We start from the raw sequence: 19392 nt of genomic DNA, 5'->3' as shown, positions 1-19392 counted from the left end.
TTGGGATTGTCTCAGTCCATGTCCAGGACTTTGCTGATATTAAACATGGAAAAAAGCTTTTGCAGGGAGAAAAGGAGACCTGGAGGAGACTGTCTGGGGAAAAGGGACAGTGTCAGCCTGGGGTCTGTAGAATAGACCTGGAGAGAGCAGTTCCTGCCCACTCACCCCACGGACTCCCAGCTCCATGTCCAACAGGGAATGCTGAGGGTGGCTGAGACCCCTCGGGGTGGGGTGGCCTCTCTAAATCCCAGTGTCTGGAGGAGCCTGCCAGGGCACTGTGGCCAAAGTTCTCTGACCACAGCCCTGTGGTTGTGCTGTGGTTGTAGATTTGATTCCTCATGTCTTCCAGCAAGGGTTTTCCAAGGGTTTTCCGAGGCATTCATCAGCCATTCCTATTTAAGGACCTGCTGCTCAATGCAGCCCATCCTTCAGCAGTCATTTCCCACCACAGGGACCTTCCCATTGCAGCAAAAGCTGCTGGTGCCCCAACCTCGGACCCAGCACCCCCCTGGGGAGTCTTGGCTTTGTACCCACCTAACCCAGTGCTGCCCTGCCCTCCCCACACAACCCGGGGTGACCCGGGGGGGAGGACACAAGCACAGCAGAGAAAGAAGTTGACCAAAGCAGGTGGAGTAAAACAGAAAAGCGTGGAAATCTGGGAAGGAAGGAAGCGGGAGGCTGTGGAGCAGACCTGGGGCTCAGGGCTCTGTGACCCTGGCAGTGGTTTCTCTCCGGGGTTGTCTCTGTGATGCTGTGCCGGGTGCAGGAGGTCTGCCGTGACTCATGCACACACCACAGCCTCGCTGCTCTGCCAGTATATTTAGAAACCCTTGTGGAGAGCAATTTTTGAAGATGGTTCAATTCAGAAATACTTCTGCTGTTGTCAGATTTTTTTTTTCTCCGCTCCCCTTCCCCCTTCCTCATCCCTTCTTCTCTTGCTCCTTTTTTTTTTTTACATTTATTTTCCATTTCCTATGAATGAAAAAAAAAACCCTCAGAATATCTGTTCAGACATACACCCGACCTTGTGTGCTGCCAGGGAAGGACAGGTGATGCCAAAGGTCCTGTCAGCTCTGTACCACTGGGGACAATGGGGTGGCCAAGGACCTCATGGAACTGACCGTGGGTGGCCTAACCCTGGGAGGGAGGGAGCACATGGAATATTGAACCCTGAGCTCTGGCTGGGTTTCCTTGCACAATTTGGTCCCCAGGGAGGACCCCCCCCAGGTGTCACCTCTGGAACACTGGCTGTTGTTGCTGTTCACAGGAGCTACAAGGTCCGTTTCAACAGCGTCTCCTCTTACTCGGACGCTCGGAAATCCTCCAGTGATGGCCCTGATTCCAGGGACAACTTTGAGAGCACGGGGCCTCTGGCTAACGTCAGGTAAAGGGGACGGGGCGGGAGGCAGGAGTTCCTGCTGCAGGAGGGACAGAGCAGGAGCCGGTGCTGCACAGAGCCCCACTCACCCTCACAGCTCTTACCTCACACATGGTGTGTTTTGGCCACGTGCAGAGCCCTCCACACTCCTTGGAGGGTGGTGGGGCAGGAGAGGAGGGGGGTGCCAGTGTCCCTCCCGGCTTGGCAGCCACAGCTGAGCCCCCTCTCCGCAGGTTCTCCGTGTTTGGGCTGGGCTCACGTGCCTACCCCCACTTCTGCGCCTTCGCCCGGGCCGTGGACACCCTCCTGGAGGAGCTGGGCGGGGAGAGGATCCTCCGCATGGGAGAGGGGGACGAGCTCTGCGGCCAGGAGGAGTCCTTCAGGACCTGGGCCAAGAAGGTCTTCAAGGTAAACCCGCTTCCCTGGTGCTCCGGGGAGGAGCAAGGGGGAGCAGGACAGAGCACAACTGCTGGTTAGAGCTGGATCAAAACCCAGCCTCTCCTTCCCTGCTCTGGGACACTCTGGCACCACCCCAGCCCGGGATGCTCCGTATTTTGGTGGAGGTGACGCTCTGGTTTGTGCTGCACACCGAGGGTGAGCGCTGGGTTGAATTCCTGCGTTATCTCAGATGTTTGGGGGAGGAAGGCACCACGAGGCACGCCCGTGGCCACTGGTGTAGCCCTGCATGTTGAGGGCTCCTTCTCCTCGGTTGGCAGGGGTGGGCTGGGACAAGGGGGCTCCCCAGGGGCAGGGGGGGATGCCTGAGAGCCTGGTGTGTGCTGCAGGCAGCGTGTGACGTGTTCTGCGTGGGGGACGACGTCAACATCGAGAAAGCAAACAACTCCCTCATCAGCAACGACCGCAGCTGGAAGAGGAGCAAGTTTCGGCTGACCTACGTGGCCGAGGCCCCAGAGCTCACACAAGGTATGAAGATGGGGTCACCTGGTGGGGCAGGTGGAGGAGACACAGTGGGTTTTACTGAGGGCAAAGGGGCCAAACCTCCTTGCTTGTTCTGTGTTAAATTCCCAGCGTTTCGGCCTCGCCTTTCACCGCCATCCCATGCCCAGGGAGCAGCTTGTGATGGTCTCAGGCCCCTCTGGCTGGTCCCTGTCTGTGTCCGTAACAGAGATGTTTGGAGATGATCTGATCTCCCTCCTCCTGACCCCATTTTTTGAACCAGGGAGCTGGAAACCTGGGATCTTTCCAAGCTCTCTCCGTCCAATGCCGCTCCACGGCAGGTCCAGCCCAGCGACACCTGGCCCCTCAGCACGGCTCCTGCAGCTGAGGATCTGCCGCACTGGCTCCTCAGCTCTTCCCAAATCCAGGCTCTTCCCTGCCAGCCAGGTGGCCCTGGCAGCGAGAGGTGCCTGCGGGCACGTGAGGGCACATCCCTGCATTTCAGAGTCCTCCTGGGTCACTGACAAAAGGGACATGTGTTTGGTTGTCCCCTGGGGTTTCTGATCGCCCAGGCTCGCTGGAGCTGTGCAGGAGGGTGGTCAAGCAGGAGAGTGGTGGAGCCTGTGGTCCTCTGGCTGTGGCCAGCTCTGGTCCGAAGGGCTGAGCCCTCAGCAGTGACCAAAAGCCCTGTGAGGGCCAGAAGCCTCTGCTGAATTCCTTCCCTGACACTTCTCCTCCCCAGGACTGTACAGCATCCACAAAAAACGTGTCTATGCAGCCCGGCTGATCGCGCGCCAGAACCTGCAGAGCCCCAAGTCCAGGTAGGAAATGCAGCTCTCCTGGGAGCTGGACACCCTCGTGGTGCACCCAAGCACCCGTGCATGCCCCTGAATCTAACCTTGACCCCTGAATGCCCCATGGAATCCACCTCTGTGCAAACCCTGAGTAATGCTGGAAGCCACGTGAATCCAGGGAGGGATGTTCCCTGCCTCTGTGCCCGGCTAAATCTCTGCTGCTGCTGCCTCAATTAGCCCCGGGGGTGGGGAAGCCAAAGAAACGATCAAATTGCTGAAACAAGAGGTTAAACTGTTTTTTCCCTTTTTGAAAAGCCCCTGAGGGTGAGTCAGCAGTGCGGGGGGAGGCGGGGGATGCAGCGTCCCCTCTCCCTGCTGTGACCTTGGGGACACGCTCAGGGCGTGCCACCAGTGCCCAGCAGCTCTCGAGGCCAGAGCTCAGAGGCTCCCCCAAAACACATCCCACTTTCCCTCCTTTCCCTGCAGCCGCCTGACGATCTTCCTGCGCCTGCACACCGAGGGGCACCAGGGGCTGCAGTACCTGCCCGGGGACCACCTGGGGGTGTTCCCAGGGAACCACGAGGACTTGGTCAACGCCCTGATCGACAGGCTTGAAGATGCCCCTCCGGCCAACCAGCTGGTGAAGTTGGAGCTGCTGGAGGAGAGGAGCACGGCTCTAGGTAACCAGGGCCACCTCCTGCACGGGTGGCCTCTCTCCTCCTCGCCCAGCTCCTGCAGCAGCTCCTCAGGGTGCTGGGTGGCCCCCAGGAGAAATCATTTCCCATCTCACTGCTGCATTTTCCTGGATTGGGAGCACCTCCTTCAACTTTCCTCTGCCCAGAGCTGTTGCTCCTCTGCACTCGGGATGTAGGGAAAGGGTTTGAAGGGTGAGCAGGGCCCTGGGGAAGATATTTCCTTATTCCTTGGGAAAATTAAAGGTGTTTATATTTTCGTAGAAAGAGCAACGTCTAGGACTGGAAAGAAGAGTTAAGGGATGTGGATGGACCATCCCAACACTGTATTTCAGGGATAAGTCTGACACAGCCATGCACAGTGTAACCAGAGCTGGAACACATTAATCCACTGTCTCAGAGCTGACATGGGGGATGAAAGCAAAGATTTGCCCACCTTGGCCCTTGTGCTGATCCCGTGCTTGTGCTGCATTCCCTCCTGGCAGGTGTCATCAGCAACTGGACAGATGAGAACCGTGTCCCACCATGCACCATCTTCCAGGCTTTTAAGTACTATTTGGACATCACCACCCCTCCCACACCCCTGCTGCTGCAGCAGTTTGCTTTGTTGGCCACCAGTGAGACAGAGAAGAAACGTCTGCAGGTCCTCAGCAAGGTAAGGACCCCAAGCCCATGTTCTCCAAGGCCCAGGAGGACAATGACAACCCCAGGGCGTTTTCATCCCACGCTGTGGTGAGGCTGAGTCTCCACCCATGGCAGCAGGGCTCCTCCTGCCCTGCCTTCACTGCCACCCACCCTTTGCTATGGGCCTGGTGGGATATCAGTGGAGGCACCTGGCTTGGAAGAGGTGGATGCTGCAGCTCTCTCCTCCCTCCCTCCCTCCCTCTCTCCAGGGCCTGCAGGAGTATGAGGAGTGGAAGTGGTCCAAGAACCCCACCATTGTGGAGGTGCTGGAGGAGTTCCCCTCGGTGCAGATGCCCTCCACGCTGCTGCTCACACAGCTCCCCCTCCTCCAGCCACGCTACTACTCCATCAGCTCCTCCCCAGAGCTGTACCCGGGCGAGGTCCATCTCACCGTGGCCGTGGTCTCCTACCGCACCAGAGGTACCGGGTGTGGGGAGCAGGGCAAAGCATCAGCACAGAGAATCATAGAATCATAGAATCAGCTGGGTTGGAAGGGGCCTCCGAGATCATCAACCTTGATCCAACCCTGCTGTGGTTACCAGACCATGGCACTGATGCCACATCCAGTCTCATCTTAAACACCTCCAGAGATGGAGAATCCACCTCCTCCCTGGGCAGCCCATTTCAATGGCTGAGCACCCTCTCTGTAAAGAATTTCTTCCTAATATCCAACCTAAACCTCCCCTGGCATAGCTTAAGACTGAGCCCTCTTGTCTTGGAGAAGAGACCAAGCCCCCCCCGGCTCCCCCCTCCTGTCAGGGAGTTGCAGAGAGTGAGGAGGTCTCCCCTGAGCCTTCTCTTCTCCAGGCTGAGCCCCCCCAGCTCCCTCAGCCTCTCCTCACAGCACTTGTGCTCCAGTCCCTTCCCCAGCCTCGTTGCTCTTCTCTGCACCTGCTCCAGCCCCTCAATGTCCTTCCTGAACTGAGGGGCCCAGAGCTGGACACATGATTAACACCACAAAACCTTTGGCAGAGAGATGGTATTTAAAGCCTTTCTACCTGTTGGAGTGACCAGATTCCTTCAACTCATGGCACGGCTGTGCCATGTTATGGAGAACAACCGTCCATAAAACAGCAGCTTATTCCAGAGGTGCCATGTCTGGGTGAGGTGCAGAATCCAAGCTCCGTGTAGGGCCCTGGTTGACCACCCCAAAGTCCACATTGCCCCTAGGAAAATTTCTGTAGCTGCCCGAGCAGCCCTGGGGATGGTGTGGATGGGCAGGGCCCTGGTGCTCCTGCAGCCAGTGGGACACAGGGACATCCATGTGCCACAGAGGGCTTGTGCCTGGGAGCACCACAGCACGATGCTGCTCCTGCCAAAAAGGGCCAAAGAAGAGTTGGGTTCTTCCTAAATATTGTGGAGGCCCAACTCTCCAGGTTCTGGGTGAACTTGGGCAGCTCCACGGAGGGATCCGAGTGCCAGTTCTACCGAGTTCACAGGGAATGGGTGCAGAGACACTGACTGTTTCAGTGAGGCATTCATGTGGGATGTAGCAGGGAGGGTTTTGGGAAAGAAGACAACTGGAGTTGTTGGCTGGTGTGTCAAGTGCAGACCTCCTTCCCTCCCCTCCCAGATGGAGAAGGGCCAATCCACCACGGAGTCTGCTCCTCTTGGCTCAATCGGATACAGCCCGATGAAGTGGTGCCCTGCTTTGTAAGAGGGTAAGTGTTCCACAAGGAGTGAGAAAGATTGGGTGAGCCCCCTTGTAGGATGAGATCTCTGCCCTCAATTCTTCTCATGGTGGGAGAAAACAAGGCTGGATTTGTGAGCAAAAACCCTCGGGTGCAGTTCTGCACTAAAATGTTGCTCTCTGGGATTGCACCTCATTTTCTACCCCTCCCTGCCCGGTTGCTGTCTCAGCTGGCTGTGGGCAGAGGCGAGGGAGGGAGCTTGGGTTTAACTGGTGTCTTTGGTGTGTGCAGTGCCCCCGGGTTCCACTTGCCCCAGGACCCCCAGGTGCCCTGCATCCTCATCGGCCCCGGCACCGGCATCGCCCCTTTCCGCAGCTTCTGGCAGCAGCGGCTTTTTGAGATCCAGCACAAAGGTGGGTCAACGCTCATTCCTTCTGAACCTCATCTCAGGCACTGCTTGGGAACCCTGGGCTGGTGGCAGAGGGATGGAGGGGTCCAGTCTCCTGCCTGGGATGTCCCAGCGGATCTGCTGGCAGGTCTGGAGGGAGGTGGCTTCCAGAAACTGGGGATGGGTGATCCCTGGGTTCACTGCTTCCAATCCTCGCCCAGGGCTGAAGCCTTGTCCCATGGTCCTGGTGTTTGGCTGCCGGCAGTCCAGGATCGACCACATCTACAAGGAGGAGACGCTCTTTGCCAAAACCCAAGGTGTCTTCAGAGAGCTGTACACAGCCTACTCCCGGGAGCCAGACAAACCAAAGGTGTGTGGTGGGCACTGCTGCGGTGCTGCTGGGCAGCCCGGGGTGGCCATGGCTAGCCAGCACATGGTGGAGGTGCCCGTCCCTTGGCACGGCCCTGGTAGCTCATGCCAGGAGTGTGCAGGATCATCCCTTCCCGGTGCAGCCCCATTCCCAGGGCACACCCCCATCCCTGCACCACCCCAATGTGTGCCCACACTGCTCATGCTTTGCCCTGGGGGGCTGCAGCCATCCTCACCGGGTGGGAGCAGATGAGGGAGGGGAAAGGGCCATCTTCTCAAGCAGGTGGGCAAGGAGGGATGTCACCGGGTGGGTGACAGCACCCAGAGCCAGCACAAAGCCTGCTCCCAATTCCCACAGGCACCTGAGCAGGCCTGGCCAGGAAAGACATGGTGAAGGTGTGAACGTGGAAGAGCAGGACGATGCTCTGCCGCCTTCCCCATCTCTTTTCTGTCCCTGTGGGTGCTGCGAGGCTCAGGCTCGTTCCCCCAAAGAGGTGTCACCTTGCACTGCTGCCTCAAGGGCAGCTGGTGCACACAGAGCCCGCAGGTGGGTAGGGCTGAGAAACTGGAGTCAATCCCATCTCCCTCCTCCTCCTCCTCCCTCAGAAATACGTGCAGGACGTGTTGCAGGAGCAGCTGGCCCAGACGGTGTTCAAAGCGCTGAAGGAGCAGGGAGGCCACATCTACGTCTGCGGGGATGTCACCATGGCCGGGGACGTCCTCAAGACCGTCCAGCGCATCGTGAGGCAGCAGGGCCAGCTGTCGGTGGAGGAGGCGGGCGCCTTCATCAGCAAGCTGAGGGTGAGCGGTGTGTCCCCCCTGAGACCCCACATGGCCCCTGCCACGGGCGCTGCAGCTGCTGCCTGCTCCTGCTGCCTGCTCCTGCCGTGCGGGCAGCGCGAGGTGACGGGCACCCGGGGGGAGGTTGTGGTCCTGCCCCCGCTGCCGAGGCCTGGGAGAGGTCAGGAGGGTGATCTCCCAGAAGTTCAGGTGCACAGGGGAAGTCTCGTTGCTCTGCGGGAGCCCTGCAGCCCCCTCTGCCCACGCTGGGCTCCTGGGATGAGCTGCTGCTGTGCTGGGCACTGGGACAGAACCTGGTGGGCACCCTTGGTAGCCCAGGCAGGGCTTGTTCACCTTCATCAGTCCCTCCTTCACACAAGGATTGCTTCTAAGTCCCTCTATCACAGACCACCGTGCTAAGTCCCTCCATCCCACCCATCCACCAGGGCAGTTTGTGGGGCCCCCTGTCCAGATCTCCCCATCTCTGTGGCTGGCAGGATGATGTCCCTGGGCAAACACATTGCCCAGATGTTGCAGCTGGAGCCCAGACGAGCTCAGTTTGGGACACAGGCCCCGAGGATGGATGCTCAGGAGGATAATCCAGCCTGACTCCTATGGGATGACCCCTTCTGAACCACGTCCCCACACTCCACCCAGGAGCTGAGGGAGCCCAGAGTTGGTTGCACATGAGCTGGCTTTGGGCTGCTTGTCCCCCTGATGCCAGGCAGTCCCTGGGCTGCCAGCAGCTGAGGAGATCTAACACAGGGAGCAGCTCCTGGGCTGCCCCAAACTGTGACCTTGGCAAGGTCATTTCCCCTCCCTGCTCACTCCTGCCCCTCTGCCCTGCCATCCCACCCTCTCCCCTGACAGACCCCAGGCCCTTCGCTGTGTGTTTGGCACCTCCCCACCACACCAGAGCTTGCAACAACACCAACTGTTTGCAAATGCTCCTTTTTCCCCTCTGCCACCCTGTCCCTCAGGATGACAGCCGGTACCACGAGGATATTTTTGGAGTCACCCTGCGTACGTACGAAGTGACGAACCGCCTTAGATCCGAGTCCATCGCGTTCATCGAGGAGAGCAAAAAAGACACGGATGAGTGAGTTGACATGTTTATTTTAACCCCTGCAATGGCCTCCCAAGCGCGTGGGCTGCAGGACTGGGAAAGGATGGGGAAGGAAGCTTTAACTTCCTTAGCCCCCCTGGTCCTGAGAAAGGCATGGATTTTGGCGCTGGAAGCAGAGCTGCCTGGAAGCGTCTCTGAAATAGGTGTTACCTCACTGGGACAAATCCCCCCCGGCTTCACTGAGTGCTCAGACACCATCCTATCCAAAGGGAATTTCCAAGGAAAACAGCCCTGCCAGCTGCCTTCCTCCAGGCTGGAAAGGGAAGGGATGACTCCCCCCAGCTCCAGGGAGGGACCTGGCTGGCTCCAGGTGTCCAGGCAGCAGGTGGGAGAGGTCTCCAGGCTGCTCCATGCCCGGTTAGGAAAGATCTAGGGATTTTTCTTCCTGCTATTGTAAAAACAACCAGAAGAAGTAAAAAGTCTTGACATTTTGCTGTGTTTGTTTCTGCTCTACCATGTCCTGCCATTTGCTCAGCTCTGTCATGGTGGGATTTTCCCTGGCTGAGCAGAAGGATTATTTAGGATAAAGGGTGGGCAGCTGAGTGGATCTTGCTCCTTGTGCTGGCCCTCGGTAGCCTGACCCAGAGCTTGGCTTTCCCAACATCCCTGAGGTGTGGTGGGAATTTTTCTCCCGAGGCATCACATGCTTTGGGGTCTGCACTATACACAGAGCACCTGAGAGAGGGATGAAGGTTCCCTTCCTCACCCGGCTGCAAAGGGCTCTGTAAACCCCTGCCTGTGGCAAATCCAGGTCGGGATGATCCCGTGCTCCTCGCTGCTCCCCCTAAGGCCGGCCTTTCTCCCCTTTCCCTTGCAGGGTTTTCTGCTCCTAACCGGACCCTTCGCCCCAAGGGGATGCCAAACCAGTCCCAGCACCTGCTGCCCCCTCCAGCTGGAGGGCACTGGGTTTTGTATTTCACGGACACGGTGGCTCCTTTTCCACGGGGAACTGCCCTTGGAAAGCGCTCTGTCTCTCGTCCTGTTGTTGTGTCCTGATGATGATGATGATTTTTATTTCCTTTTCTTCCTCTTTCTCTTGCTCTTGTCCTGTGGCCATTTCTTCCCCCCCCATCCCCCTTTCCCTTCCCCGGATTTCCCCACTGAAGTACGATGGCTTTATAACCCGCAGTGGCTCTTTACAGATCTCCACATTTCCCCTCCTTTCTCACGAGGGCATTTTGCAGCTGCATGAAATCACCACCTTTGTGATCACCCGCGTTTTTGGTGTTTTGGAGGAGAGCAGAGGTGGCAGGGGGTGGGCAATGGCTTGGTCCTGTTGCTTGACCAGAGCAGGGGGTCGTTCCCCCCAGGATCCCCCTTTCCCCAGCTCGGGGCTTGGCTGAATCCTCATGGCTTTCATGGCTTTCCTTTGGACTTGTACATATGCCCGAGGCTGGGGGCAGATGATCTGCAGTGCCCTCGTGCCTGTGAATGTTGTTCACCCCCAAGCAGCCTGGGTACAGATGTGTCTGTTTGTGTCAGGATTTATGTGTCATGATTTCTCCTAAATGGGCTCTGTGCTATGTTTGCCCCTTTCTCTGCTCCCTGTTCCCTGTGAGCCTCTCCCTCTGCTCAGTCCCCACTTTTGCTGGCATGAAAGTCTTCCCCCAGAGGAGCAAGCACAGAACACACAGGCTGATGTGCATGCTGAGGAAAAGCTCGTGGCAGTGACTGCTGCTGGGCCAGGCTGTTCTCCAGAGGGTTTTACAGGAGATATGGGATCTGCAGCCACGATGCTGGTGGGAGAGATTGGGACTGGGCTGCATTCCAGAGCTTTGCATGCTGTGAACCCTCTCCCAGGTGAGCCTGGAAAGCCATGAGGATGGCAGAGAAGCGTCTCCACCTCCAGCTGCAAGAGGCACCTCTTGTTACAAAGCTTATTGGGAAGGCAGCACGTGGAGGGTTGCGGAGGCTCCAGGTCCTTGGTGAGGATGTGCCAACGGAGGAGTCTTGAAACCCCAGAGAGCATCAGCTCCACCTTAGCACAGTGCCATGGGCAGTTCTGGCCCAGCAGACCCCAGCCACTTCCACAGCTTTGGGAGCAGAAAACGCCAGCGTGGAGCGACCTCCTGCCAAGAGAAATCCGTGTGGCATCCCTGTGGTGAACCAGTCCCCTCGGCGGGAGCACGAGCTGTCTGGGCCAGGACATCTCCTGTGAGAAGGGAGGTGAGGTCAGCTGCAAAGGTGCTGTGTGATTCTGGGCTCTGACACCCTCACACCTCAGCCCTGCTGCAAAAACCTGGCCCCAAAAGCAAGCTGTTAACACGGAGAGGTATCAGTCCCTTTAACAGGGAAGAGCTGCCTGCGAGGTAAAGCACGTGCGACCTTGTGTGTCCTTCCTCCTCCTCTCTTCCGCGCCCTGAAGAAGGTTTGTCCTCCCTCATTGCTGGGACAAGGACAGCAGGACGTGGCTGCAGCTCTGGCTGGAGGCAGGGAGAGGAGGTTGGCATTTGGAGGTGGCAGGTGCTGCTCCTTTCCTCCTGCCCCTGCTCTGCTGAGCTGTGCACTGAGGCTTGCACGGAGTGAAGCACCACAACCGGCCACGGCGGAGGCTTTGTCCGGGAGCTGCACTGGTGAGCTCGCTTTCAGGGGGCTGAGATTGTCTGCCCTAAGCCAAACTCAGAACAAAAAACAGCTGCAGGAGGTTTGCTGCTCTCCCAGCCCACGGAACAGGCTGTGCCGGCTCCCCAGCCCCGGGCTGTGCGGTTATTCCCACTCTCATCCAAGGTCTCCTGCCCTCTCCTTCCTCTTGCCTGGCTGCATCTCCACGTGCCGTGACCGTCTTCTGCAACTTCGACTCCCTGAACGCTTGAAGGAACTCCAGCCCAAAATCCGGGAGCGAAAGGCCTCCAGGCACCGGGAGGATTTGAGATCCTGGCCTCGTTTTTGCTGGTCCCGGTACGAAACACGAAGGAATGCTGCCACGGTGTGGCCAGAGCCGAGCTCGCCGGGCTGGCAGGGCTGGCAGCAGGGCAGGGAGCCAGGGGCACGGCCAGCTTTGTGTCAGCCCCCCCGGGCACTTGGTGACCTGGGGGTGAAGGCAGGGCAGGGCAGGGAAAAGGGCAGCCCACGGTGCATCTCTGTGGGTTGTACCCCAAAGCCAGGGAGGGCAGTGGGATGGGGGTCCCTTTGCTGGGTCCCTTTGCTGCTGGGACGGGGGAGTTGGGGCAGAGGAACTGTTTGTGGGGACAGCTCCCAGGCCCCAGAGCCTGGTCCTGCCCCCCGGCCCTATGGCTGCAGAAACACAGCTAAAGGAATAAAATCAAACTCATCCTCTTCTTTGGGGAAATTTGATTCTGGCTCTGGGCTTTGTGCTCTGGGCCTCCTTGGGTAGAAGGAGCAGTACAGCCTGAGGAGGAGGGAGTGCCCAAAGAAATTCCCTTGTCTTCATCCTCTTTCCAGCTCTCCCTGTGTTGCTGGCACGTAGTTTCCTCCTGTCCTGCCTTCTGCCTGCATGGCTGTAACATCTCCCACCTGGAAATCATATTGCTGCTGGATGCTGTGTCTGAGCTGAATGGGCTTGATTTTCCTGCACCCCAAAACTTGCCACCTCCACCTCCCCCTTCCACCTGAGCTGCTGGTGCAAACAGCAGGGAACTGTGTGCCTTGCCTTCCCAGCAGGGAACTGCGGGGTCTCCAAAGGGGTCTGTGCCAGGCAGATGGCAAAACCCTCCCACGTCCAACAGGCATTGGGTCGGTGAGTCCTTCAGAGCCCTTTGGAAGGGAAGTAATAAACATATTTTAAGGCCGTGCTCCCTGCCTGGCCCTGGAGGAGAAACACCATCCCTACCATGAAGGCCCATGGAGTTTATGTCCCCCAGGGCTCCTTTCTGCTCCCACTGAATAGGACCATTCAGTCCTCACAAGCCACACTGGGAATTTTGATTCCCTGTTTTCTGTTGAGTCAGTCTCAGACGTCTGAATTTCTCTCCTCCATCCCCTTTGCCTGCGGGGGCTTCGCACTCCCCTCGAGCTTCATTTTCTCCTGCAACACAGGGGGAAAGAAACTTGTGGATTTGCTTATTATTCCATAAATGTGGCTCTTCCACCAGTTGTCTAGACTCTGCTCATCTCCATGTGACATTTCTGACGTATGGGTGTAGCCACAATGTCTCTGGCATGAATAAATGCAGAGGGCGAGGTGGGGTCTGCCACAGATGAGCAGCTCAGGGGTGTCACACGTGGACGGCTTGTGCCCCTTGGGTGCTCAGCTTACAAATCTGTCACCTCCAGGTGCCTGCTGCCCATCCAAGCTCCTGCACAGCCCCCAGGGCTCCAGTGGCAAGGGCACCTGATGGACACCCAGCCTGACCCAGTGTCCCAGCCCCTCTCCTGGTGGATATCCACCACCACCACCACCCTTTTGGAGCAGCTCTGCTCCTTTCCACTCCCCAGGTGCAAAAGAGACTCTTCTCTAAACAGGAGATTTGATTTGCAAGACACTATGAAGTGGGTTTTTTCTGCAAAGATTTTAATTCATAGGTCTTTCAATCGTCCACAGAAAGGTGTTATATGGACTTGAAAACTCCTGGGAAAAGGTTCTCTGTTTTCCCAGCCTGCTGTGTCCACTAGCAGGGAAAAATCAGTTGCTCCTTCAGTGCAAGGGTATCTGGTGCCCGTGTTTTTGACGAAATTCAAATGTTTCATCTGCCCAGAAGGGCGGCCTGGGAGTTTGTTGTTCTTCTGTTTATGAGAGACAGCAGGAAAATAATGAGATGTCTGCCATCAGGAGTGGCCTCACAGAGATGTCACCTCCACAGCTGTGGCTGTGAAGGCCTGAGCTCGTCACACATGAGGAACTGAGCCCATCACACCCACACTGACCAGAGAAATGGCTCTGGCTTTGGGCTGTCCATGCTCCCTGTCCCCTCCTGTGCCTCTGTGTCCCCAGGGGTGAGCAGGGCACTGTTCACACCCCGAGTCACCGTGTCTGTGCATGACCAGCGACCCTGCAGTTGTGTCCTGAGCGAGGAGGAGCACAGCTACTGCAGGAGAGGAGATGAGAAGAGCCAGGGGCTGCACGAACCCGTGTCCAGCCTGTGATTGCTCCCGCAGTCCCTTTGCTGTCAGTGTGCGACGCCTCCCACCCCATCCCGGCTGCAACCAGCCTCCCTCTGCCACTGCCCTCTGGAGATCCCTCCCTTCTCCTCCTCAGCCCTGCCTGCCCGGCCAAAAGGTGCAGCCAGCTGCTCGGCAAGGGCAGCTCCTGGGAACGGACACGGACTTACAGTGCCTTAGGCTGGGAAGAGGCTGTCGCTGCGGGGCCGCCCTCCCGCTCCCTCCCTCCGACTTTGTTTGACAAGGGAAATTCCAGGTGGGCAAATTCCGCCTGGGATCACAGGGAGCAAACCTGCAGGGTGGGGAGGTGTGGGTGCAGACTGGGCACCACCTTGTGTGAGCACCACGGGTCTGTGAACACCTTCCACGTCCTGGAGACCCCGTTTTGGTCAAGTTGGTGGTTGGGGAGAAGGTGTGTCTGTGTTTGAAGCCTCGTGGACTTGCACCAAGCCCAAGCCAAAGCTGCTGCCTCCTGACATACGACTCTGAAGCCGCTACATCACCCTCTGGGGGCTCCCACCGTTTTTTGGAAGGATAATTTTATGCTCAAAATTAAATTTTGTTCCTTCTTTCACTGGGGACCAGTTCCCAGCTTCAGAATTGCTCCGATAACTTTGCAATTGCGTTGATAGTTCCAGAGGGGAGCACAGTCCCTTTACAGAACAGATGGAGGCACATTTTCAGGACCATTCAACTTTACTGTAACTCTCTTTGTTATAACAAATTTCTTCTGCTGTAACAGGAAGAGTAAAATTTGGCCAGTGCTCTTAAAAACTTGAAACTTGGACAAAGTCAGTGTAGGATCCACGTCCTCCCAGGTCCAAAATGCCTTCCACACCCACTGGCTTCAGTGGCCCCGGGGATTTGGGCAGCTTGCAGGGTCAGGCTTGCACAGCAGCAGCAGCAGCAGCAGTTTTATGATGGCAATATTTTTGCTGTGTCAATCTGCACTTGCACGTGCCTGCAATGCATGGCTCCAGCAATCCATCTGAAATCTACCCTCTGAGGGAGATCTGAGCTCCAGCTTCTTCCATATGGCCCTGCGTGTTTTATAGGGAGTCAGGGGAGTGGGGGAAAGCTGAAGAGGGTGCTGCTTTAAAGCACTCGGTTCCAGAAGTAAAACAGAGCTTAGGAGAGGTCAAAACTGGCTTGATTTTAGCACAGGTAACTCGTGAAATATTCAGGCATTGTGATGCAGATCCACCTTTTTCCTGCTGTGTCCGGAATGAAGTAGACTGGAAACTCTTGGCCTCCACCCCTACAGATGTTTGGCTGGGATGGAATTTTGAGCCACTGAATCACAGGGGAAAAAAAAACACAAACACCCAAACAGATTGTGAGTTCATAGCTGAGCAGTGGCAGCTTGTTTAGCAGTGAGAGAGTCTCACTGCTGCTCTCCTGCCTTATTTGTGTCCTACCTGGCCAGATTTTGGGGAGGGAGCGGGGAGGAAGCACCTCAAAGTGAGAAAGTCAGACCTGTGAGCCTTGCCCTGAGAATCCCTGGTTTAGCAGGGCTGTGGAAAAGCAGGAACACGCTGCTGGGCTGTGGCTCAGCTCCTGCCAGGCCTGTGCACAGGTCTCTGCAGGGCTGGTGGAGAAACCTGCGAGGGAAAAACGTTGGGCAAAGTATTTTTCTTCCAGGGGCATCCCTAATACTTTGAAAACTGAAAGACTAAACACTGAATCGGTTGATCTAAAAGAGCTTGTTGCTTTGTTTTCACTTGTTGGTTCTGGGTGGGGGAAGCAAGCAGAAAGCAAGCAGACAGTATATCAGCTTGTTTCAGATTAAATCAAATGTTTTGCTCCTACAGTAATTGCTAAGGGAGATTTCAAAATTTTCCAAGGGCAACAAAACGGCCTTAATCTTCTGACATAGTAATGCTACTTGCTTCCGAGCCTGCTCTTTTATTTTCCTCTCTGTGTGATCGTGGCATGGAATCATGTCTGAACAAAATACACTTTACAGTAGCCGAGAAACAGAAATAGAAGATGGTGTTTCAGAATCTCCAGCGTTGAAACGATGGCTTTGAAGCCAGTGAGATTCAATGCAAAATCTCTGCTTTGCTAGAGTTCTGCGAAATAGGCAAATCCCCACGATTCCCAAGGTTGAATTCCCATGCTCTGCTGCCTTGAGATGCCTTTAAAAACCCTGGGCTCTGTGTGCTGTAAAGAGCTTGTGAGTAGTCTGCAGCTTTTCCAGAGTGCACACAATTCCCCAGGCAGTGGATGAGCAGTGAGATGACTTTCAGCCAGGACTCATTGCTTTTTAGATTGCGTGTAGTTAGAAACATGAGTTCTGCCAGCTGCCCAGGGAATTCGATATTCAGTGCCAATTAATTTCTGTAATAGGAGCAGGGGTTTATTCCCTCGGCTCCCTTAGGCACCTTTGAAAAGCCTAAGACTCAAAGGTTGGTTTGGATTCTTTGATTTCCTGGTGGCCTTCTCACGAAGAGCGGCGACGAGGACGGGGACTGCTCTGGGAAGGGTGGCAGCTTCGGGGCAGGCAACTCCCAAACTTTCTGTTGCAGAGGTTTTCTAAACTCCTCGGGTGTGGGTAAATTCCGCTGGGCTGGATAAGACTCCAACCCCTGGCTGCTCTCTGGTCCTCCTGCTCCCTCCTCCCTCCCCTCAGCACCTCCTCATGTCACTGTGCCTTCATTCTGGTTTATGAAATGATGCCATGATTCAAGACTGGCACGTCATCTTTACTCTCACTTTGCATCCCATACGACAGGTTAATGTGTGGAGGGGAGGGGGGAGCTTATTCTGTAGCTTTTTGTGTGGTGCCAAGGTGGGTTTCCCCCGAGGAGCGAGGGGGTGGGGGCGGTGGGAGCGGGCTGAGCCGCTGTTGTGTTTGGTCATAGCAGTGCTTTAAGCGTGGTCAGAAACGTGGTCTTCCCCTACCTCTGAGCTCTCAATGCTGCTAAAATCTCTGCCATTCGTCCAATGTACTCCAGCCCCTCTCTCGGACTGACTCTGGCTCTGTTTGCAAGATATCCACATTGTTCTGAAGCATGCACCTCTCTCTGTATAGTTCCAATCTTCTGATTTTATGGAATACTTATGCCTGTTTGCATTACGGTCCAAATAAAAAAGTGAACTAAAACCTAGCAGACCTCGTTCTTCTCTTTTCTCTGGGTTTTTAGCACAGAAAGGCCTCTGCTGATCCCTTGGCCTTGCTCTGCTCTGCCACCTGTAATGCCAGAGCACTATAAATATCTCGGTGGCGTCAATCAGCGATACCTGTTTACCTGCCAGACACAAACACCTCCTTGGAAGGCTGCTTGAGTCACAGCACTCCATGTTTCACATCATTGAGACCATGTCCTCCGGGAAAATGTCACAGGCAAGCACGGAGGGCTCTTTGTGTGCAATCCAGGGCAATTTTGATGCTAGAACCTCTGGAATGCAGCAGCAGCGCTCCAGGCAGCACTGGAGAGACCTGGGAATGGCAGGATGTGAAGGAGGAAGTATGGACATGGCTTTTCCCATGGGAAGGCAGTGTGCTCTTCCAAGGGGGAACTTTCCAGTACTTGAAGGGGGCTTATAAAAATAGGGAGAGCGATTTTTTACATGGGCAGATAGTAATAGGGCAAGGGGGAATGGCTTCCCACTGCCAGAGGGCAGGGTTAGGTGGGATATTGGGAAGGAATCCTTCCCTGTGAGGGTGGTGAGGAGCTGGCCTGAGGGGAACACGGCCGCTGTGTTGCCTTAGACAGGGCTGCAGTGCCACCTCAGACATTGCTGTGGTGTCACCTCAGAGAGCGTCAGTGCCACCTCAGAGGTTGCTGTGGTGTCACCTCAGATGGCGTCAGTGCCACCTCAGACGTGGCAGCGGTGTGACCGCAGGCAATGCTGGTGTCACCTGAGGCACGGCAGCTGTGTCACCTCAGACATCACCACAGCACTGGTGCTGTTGCTCAGACTTGCTGTGCTGCCACCCCAGACACAGCAGCAGGCGCCTCGGTGCCACCCCATGCACTGTGCTAGTGTTACCTCAGTCCCCACAGATCTGCTACCACAGACACAACGGTGGCATTACCTCAGTGCAGACACTCAGGTGGTGTCACCTCAGGTGTCAGTGCAGATGTAGAGGTGGCATTACCTGAAGTGTTAGTGCAGACACTTGAGATGACATTGCCTCAGGTACTGCTGCAGACATTGAAGTGGCATCACCTCAGGGGTCAGTGCAGACACTCAGGTGGTGTCACCTCAGGGGTCAGTGCAAACACAGAGGTGGTCTGACCTCAGGTATCAGTGCAGATATGGTGGCAGCATCACCTCAGGTGTCATTGCAGACATGGAGGTGACGATATCTCGGGGGTCAGTGCAGACATGGAGGCGGTGTGACCTCAGGTGCCACCACACACAAGGCAGCAGAATCCCCTCAGCCAAGGCCTCCCCTCTGCCCCCCCAGAGTGTCTGTGGCACTTGTCAGGACCCCAGAGTGGTCCAGGCTGGAAGAGAGCACAGCAGGTCCAACCTCCCTGCTCGAGCAGGCTCATCCCAGAGCACGTTGTGCAGGACTGTGTCCAGACAGTTCTGGAATATCTCCAGTGAGGGAGACTCCACACCCTCTCTGGGCAACCTGTTCCAGTGTGTGGTCACTGCACAGTGAATAAGTTCGTCCTCATGTTCAGGTAGAACTTCCTGGGCAGCAGTTTCTGCCCACTGCTTCTTGTCCTAGTGGTTGGCACAACGGAGCAGAGCCTGGATCCCTCTTCTTACAGAATTATAGGATACACATTGATGAGGTCCTGTCTTGGAACTCCCCTTCAGATATCAATACACATTGATGAGACACCTCCCCTTAATGAGGTCCCTCTTTCAATATTTATACACATTGATAAGGTCCCCTCTGGGCACTCCCCTTTAGGTATTGATACACATCAATGAGGTCCCGTTTTGGCACCTCCCTTTTGATGTTTATACACATTGATAAGGTCCCCTCTTGGAAGCCCCCTTTAGATATTGATACACATTGATGAGGTCCCCCTTTAGATATTGATACACATTGATGAGGTCTCTATTTAGATATTTACACACATTGACAAGGTTCCCCTTTCAATATTTATACACATTGATGACGTTCCCCTTTTGATATTTATATACATTGACGACATCCCCTCTGGACACCCACTTTAGATATTTTCACCCATTGTTGAGGTCCCCCTTTAGATATCAATACACATTGATGAGGTCTCCTTTTAGATATCCACACACATTGATGAGGTCTCTATTTATACACTTACACACAGTGTTGAGGTCCCCCTTTATAGACATTTACACACACTGACGAGGTCTCTATTAGACGTCCACACACCTTGACGAGGTCCCCCTTCAGACATTCACACACGCTTATGAGGTCTCTATTAGACATTTACACACATCGATTAATATTTACACACACCGCCGAGTTCCCCCCTCACCCCGTCCTTTTCACTCGCTCTCTACCCTGTCCCCGTCCCTGTCAGAGGCTCCCTCCCCTCATCCCGTCCCTCACCCCGTCCTTGTCACTCGCTCTCTCCCCTCACGCTGTCCGTCAGAGACTCTCCCCGCTCTCTCCCCTCACGCTGTCCCTGTCACAGATTCTCC

General features: G+C 55.8%; 1 protein-coding gene across 4 annotated transcripts in view; it reads left to right on the top strand.

Annotated features, from left to right (window-relative positions):
• Positions 1–9760, top strand: part of NOS1 (nitric oxide synthase 1) — a 71237-nt gene extending 61477 nt beyond the window's left edge. For all 4 annotated transcript variants that reach the window (XM_027696739.1, XM_027696736.1, XM_027696735.1 and 1 more), the window contains exons 17-29: positions 1268–1384; positions 1612–1786; positions 2164–2302; positions 3018–3096; positions 3556–3749; positions 4247–4416; positions 4655–4865; positions 6019–6106; positions 6368–6489; positions 6686–6834; positions 7440–7634; positions 8594–8712; positions 9557–9760. In XM_027696739.1, coding sequence (XP_027552540.1) covers positions 1268–1384; positions 1612–1786; positions 2164–2302; positions 3018–3096; positions 3556–3749; positions 4247–4416; positions 4655–4865; positions 6019–6106; positions 6368–6489; positions 6686–6834; positions 7440–7634; positions 8594–8712; positions 9557–9572 — 1774 coding nt within the window. In that variant the 3' untranslated portion in view covers positions 9573–9760. The remainder of the gene's footprint in view (positions 1–1267; positions 1385–1611; positions 1787–2163; positions 2303–3017; positions 3097–3555; positions 3750–4246; positions 4417–4654; positions 4866–6018; positions 6107–6367; positions 6490–6685; positions 6835–7439; positions 7635–8593; positions 8713–9556) is intronic.
• Positions 9761–19392: the final 9632 nt, after the last annotated feature.

The sequence above is a fragment of the Neopelma chrysocephalum genome, unplaced genomic scaffold (genome assembly GCF_003984885.1).
Source record: "Neopelma chrysocephalum unplaced genomic scaffold, ASM398488v2 Primary Assembly neopelma1_116, whole genome shotgun sequence".
Taxonomy (NCBI): domain Eukaryota; kingdom Metazoa; phylum Chordata; class Aves; order Passeriformes; family Pipridae; genus Neopelma; species Neopelma chrysocephalum.
This window is presented reverse-complemented; position numbering and strand designations above follow the sequence as displayed.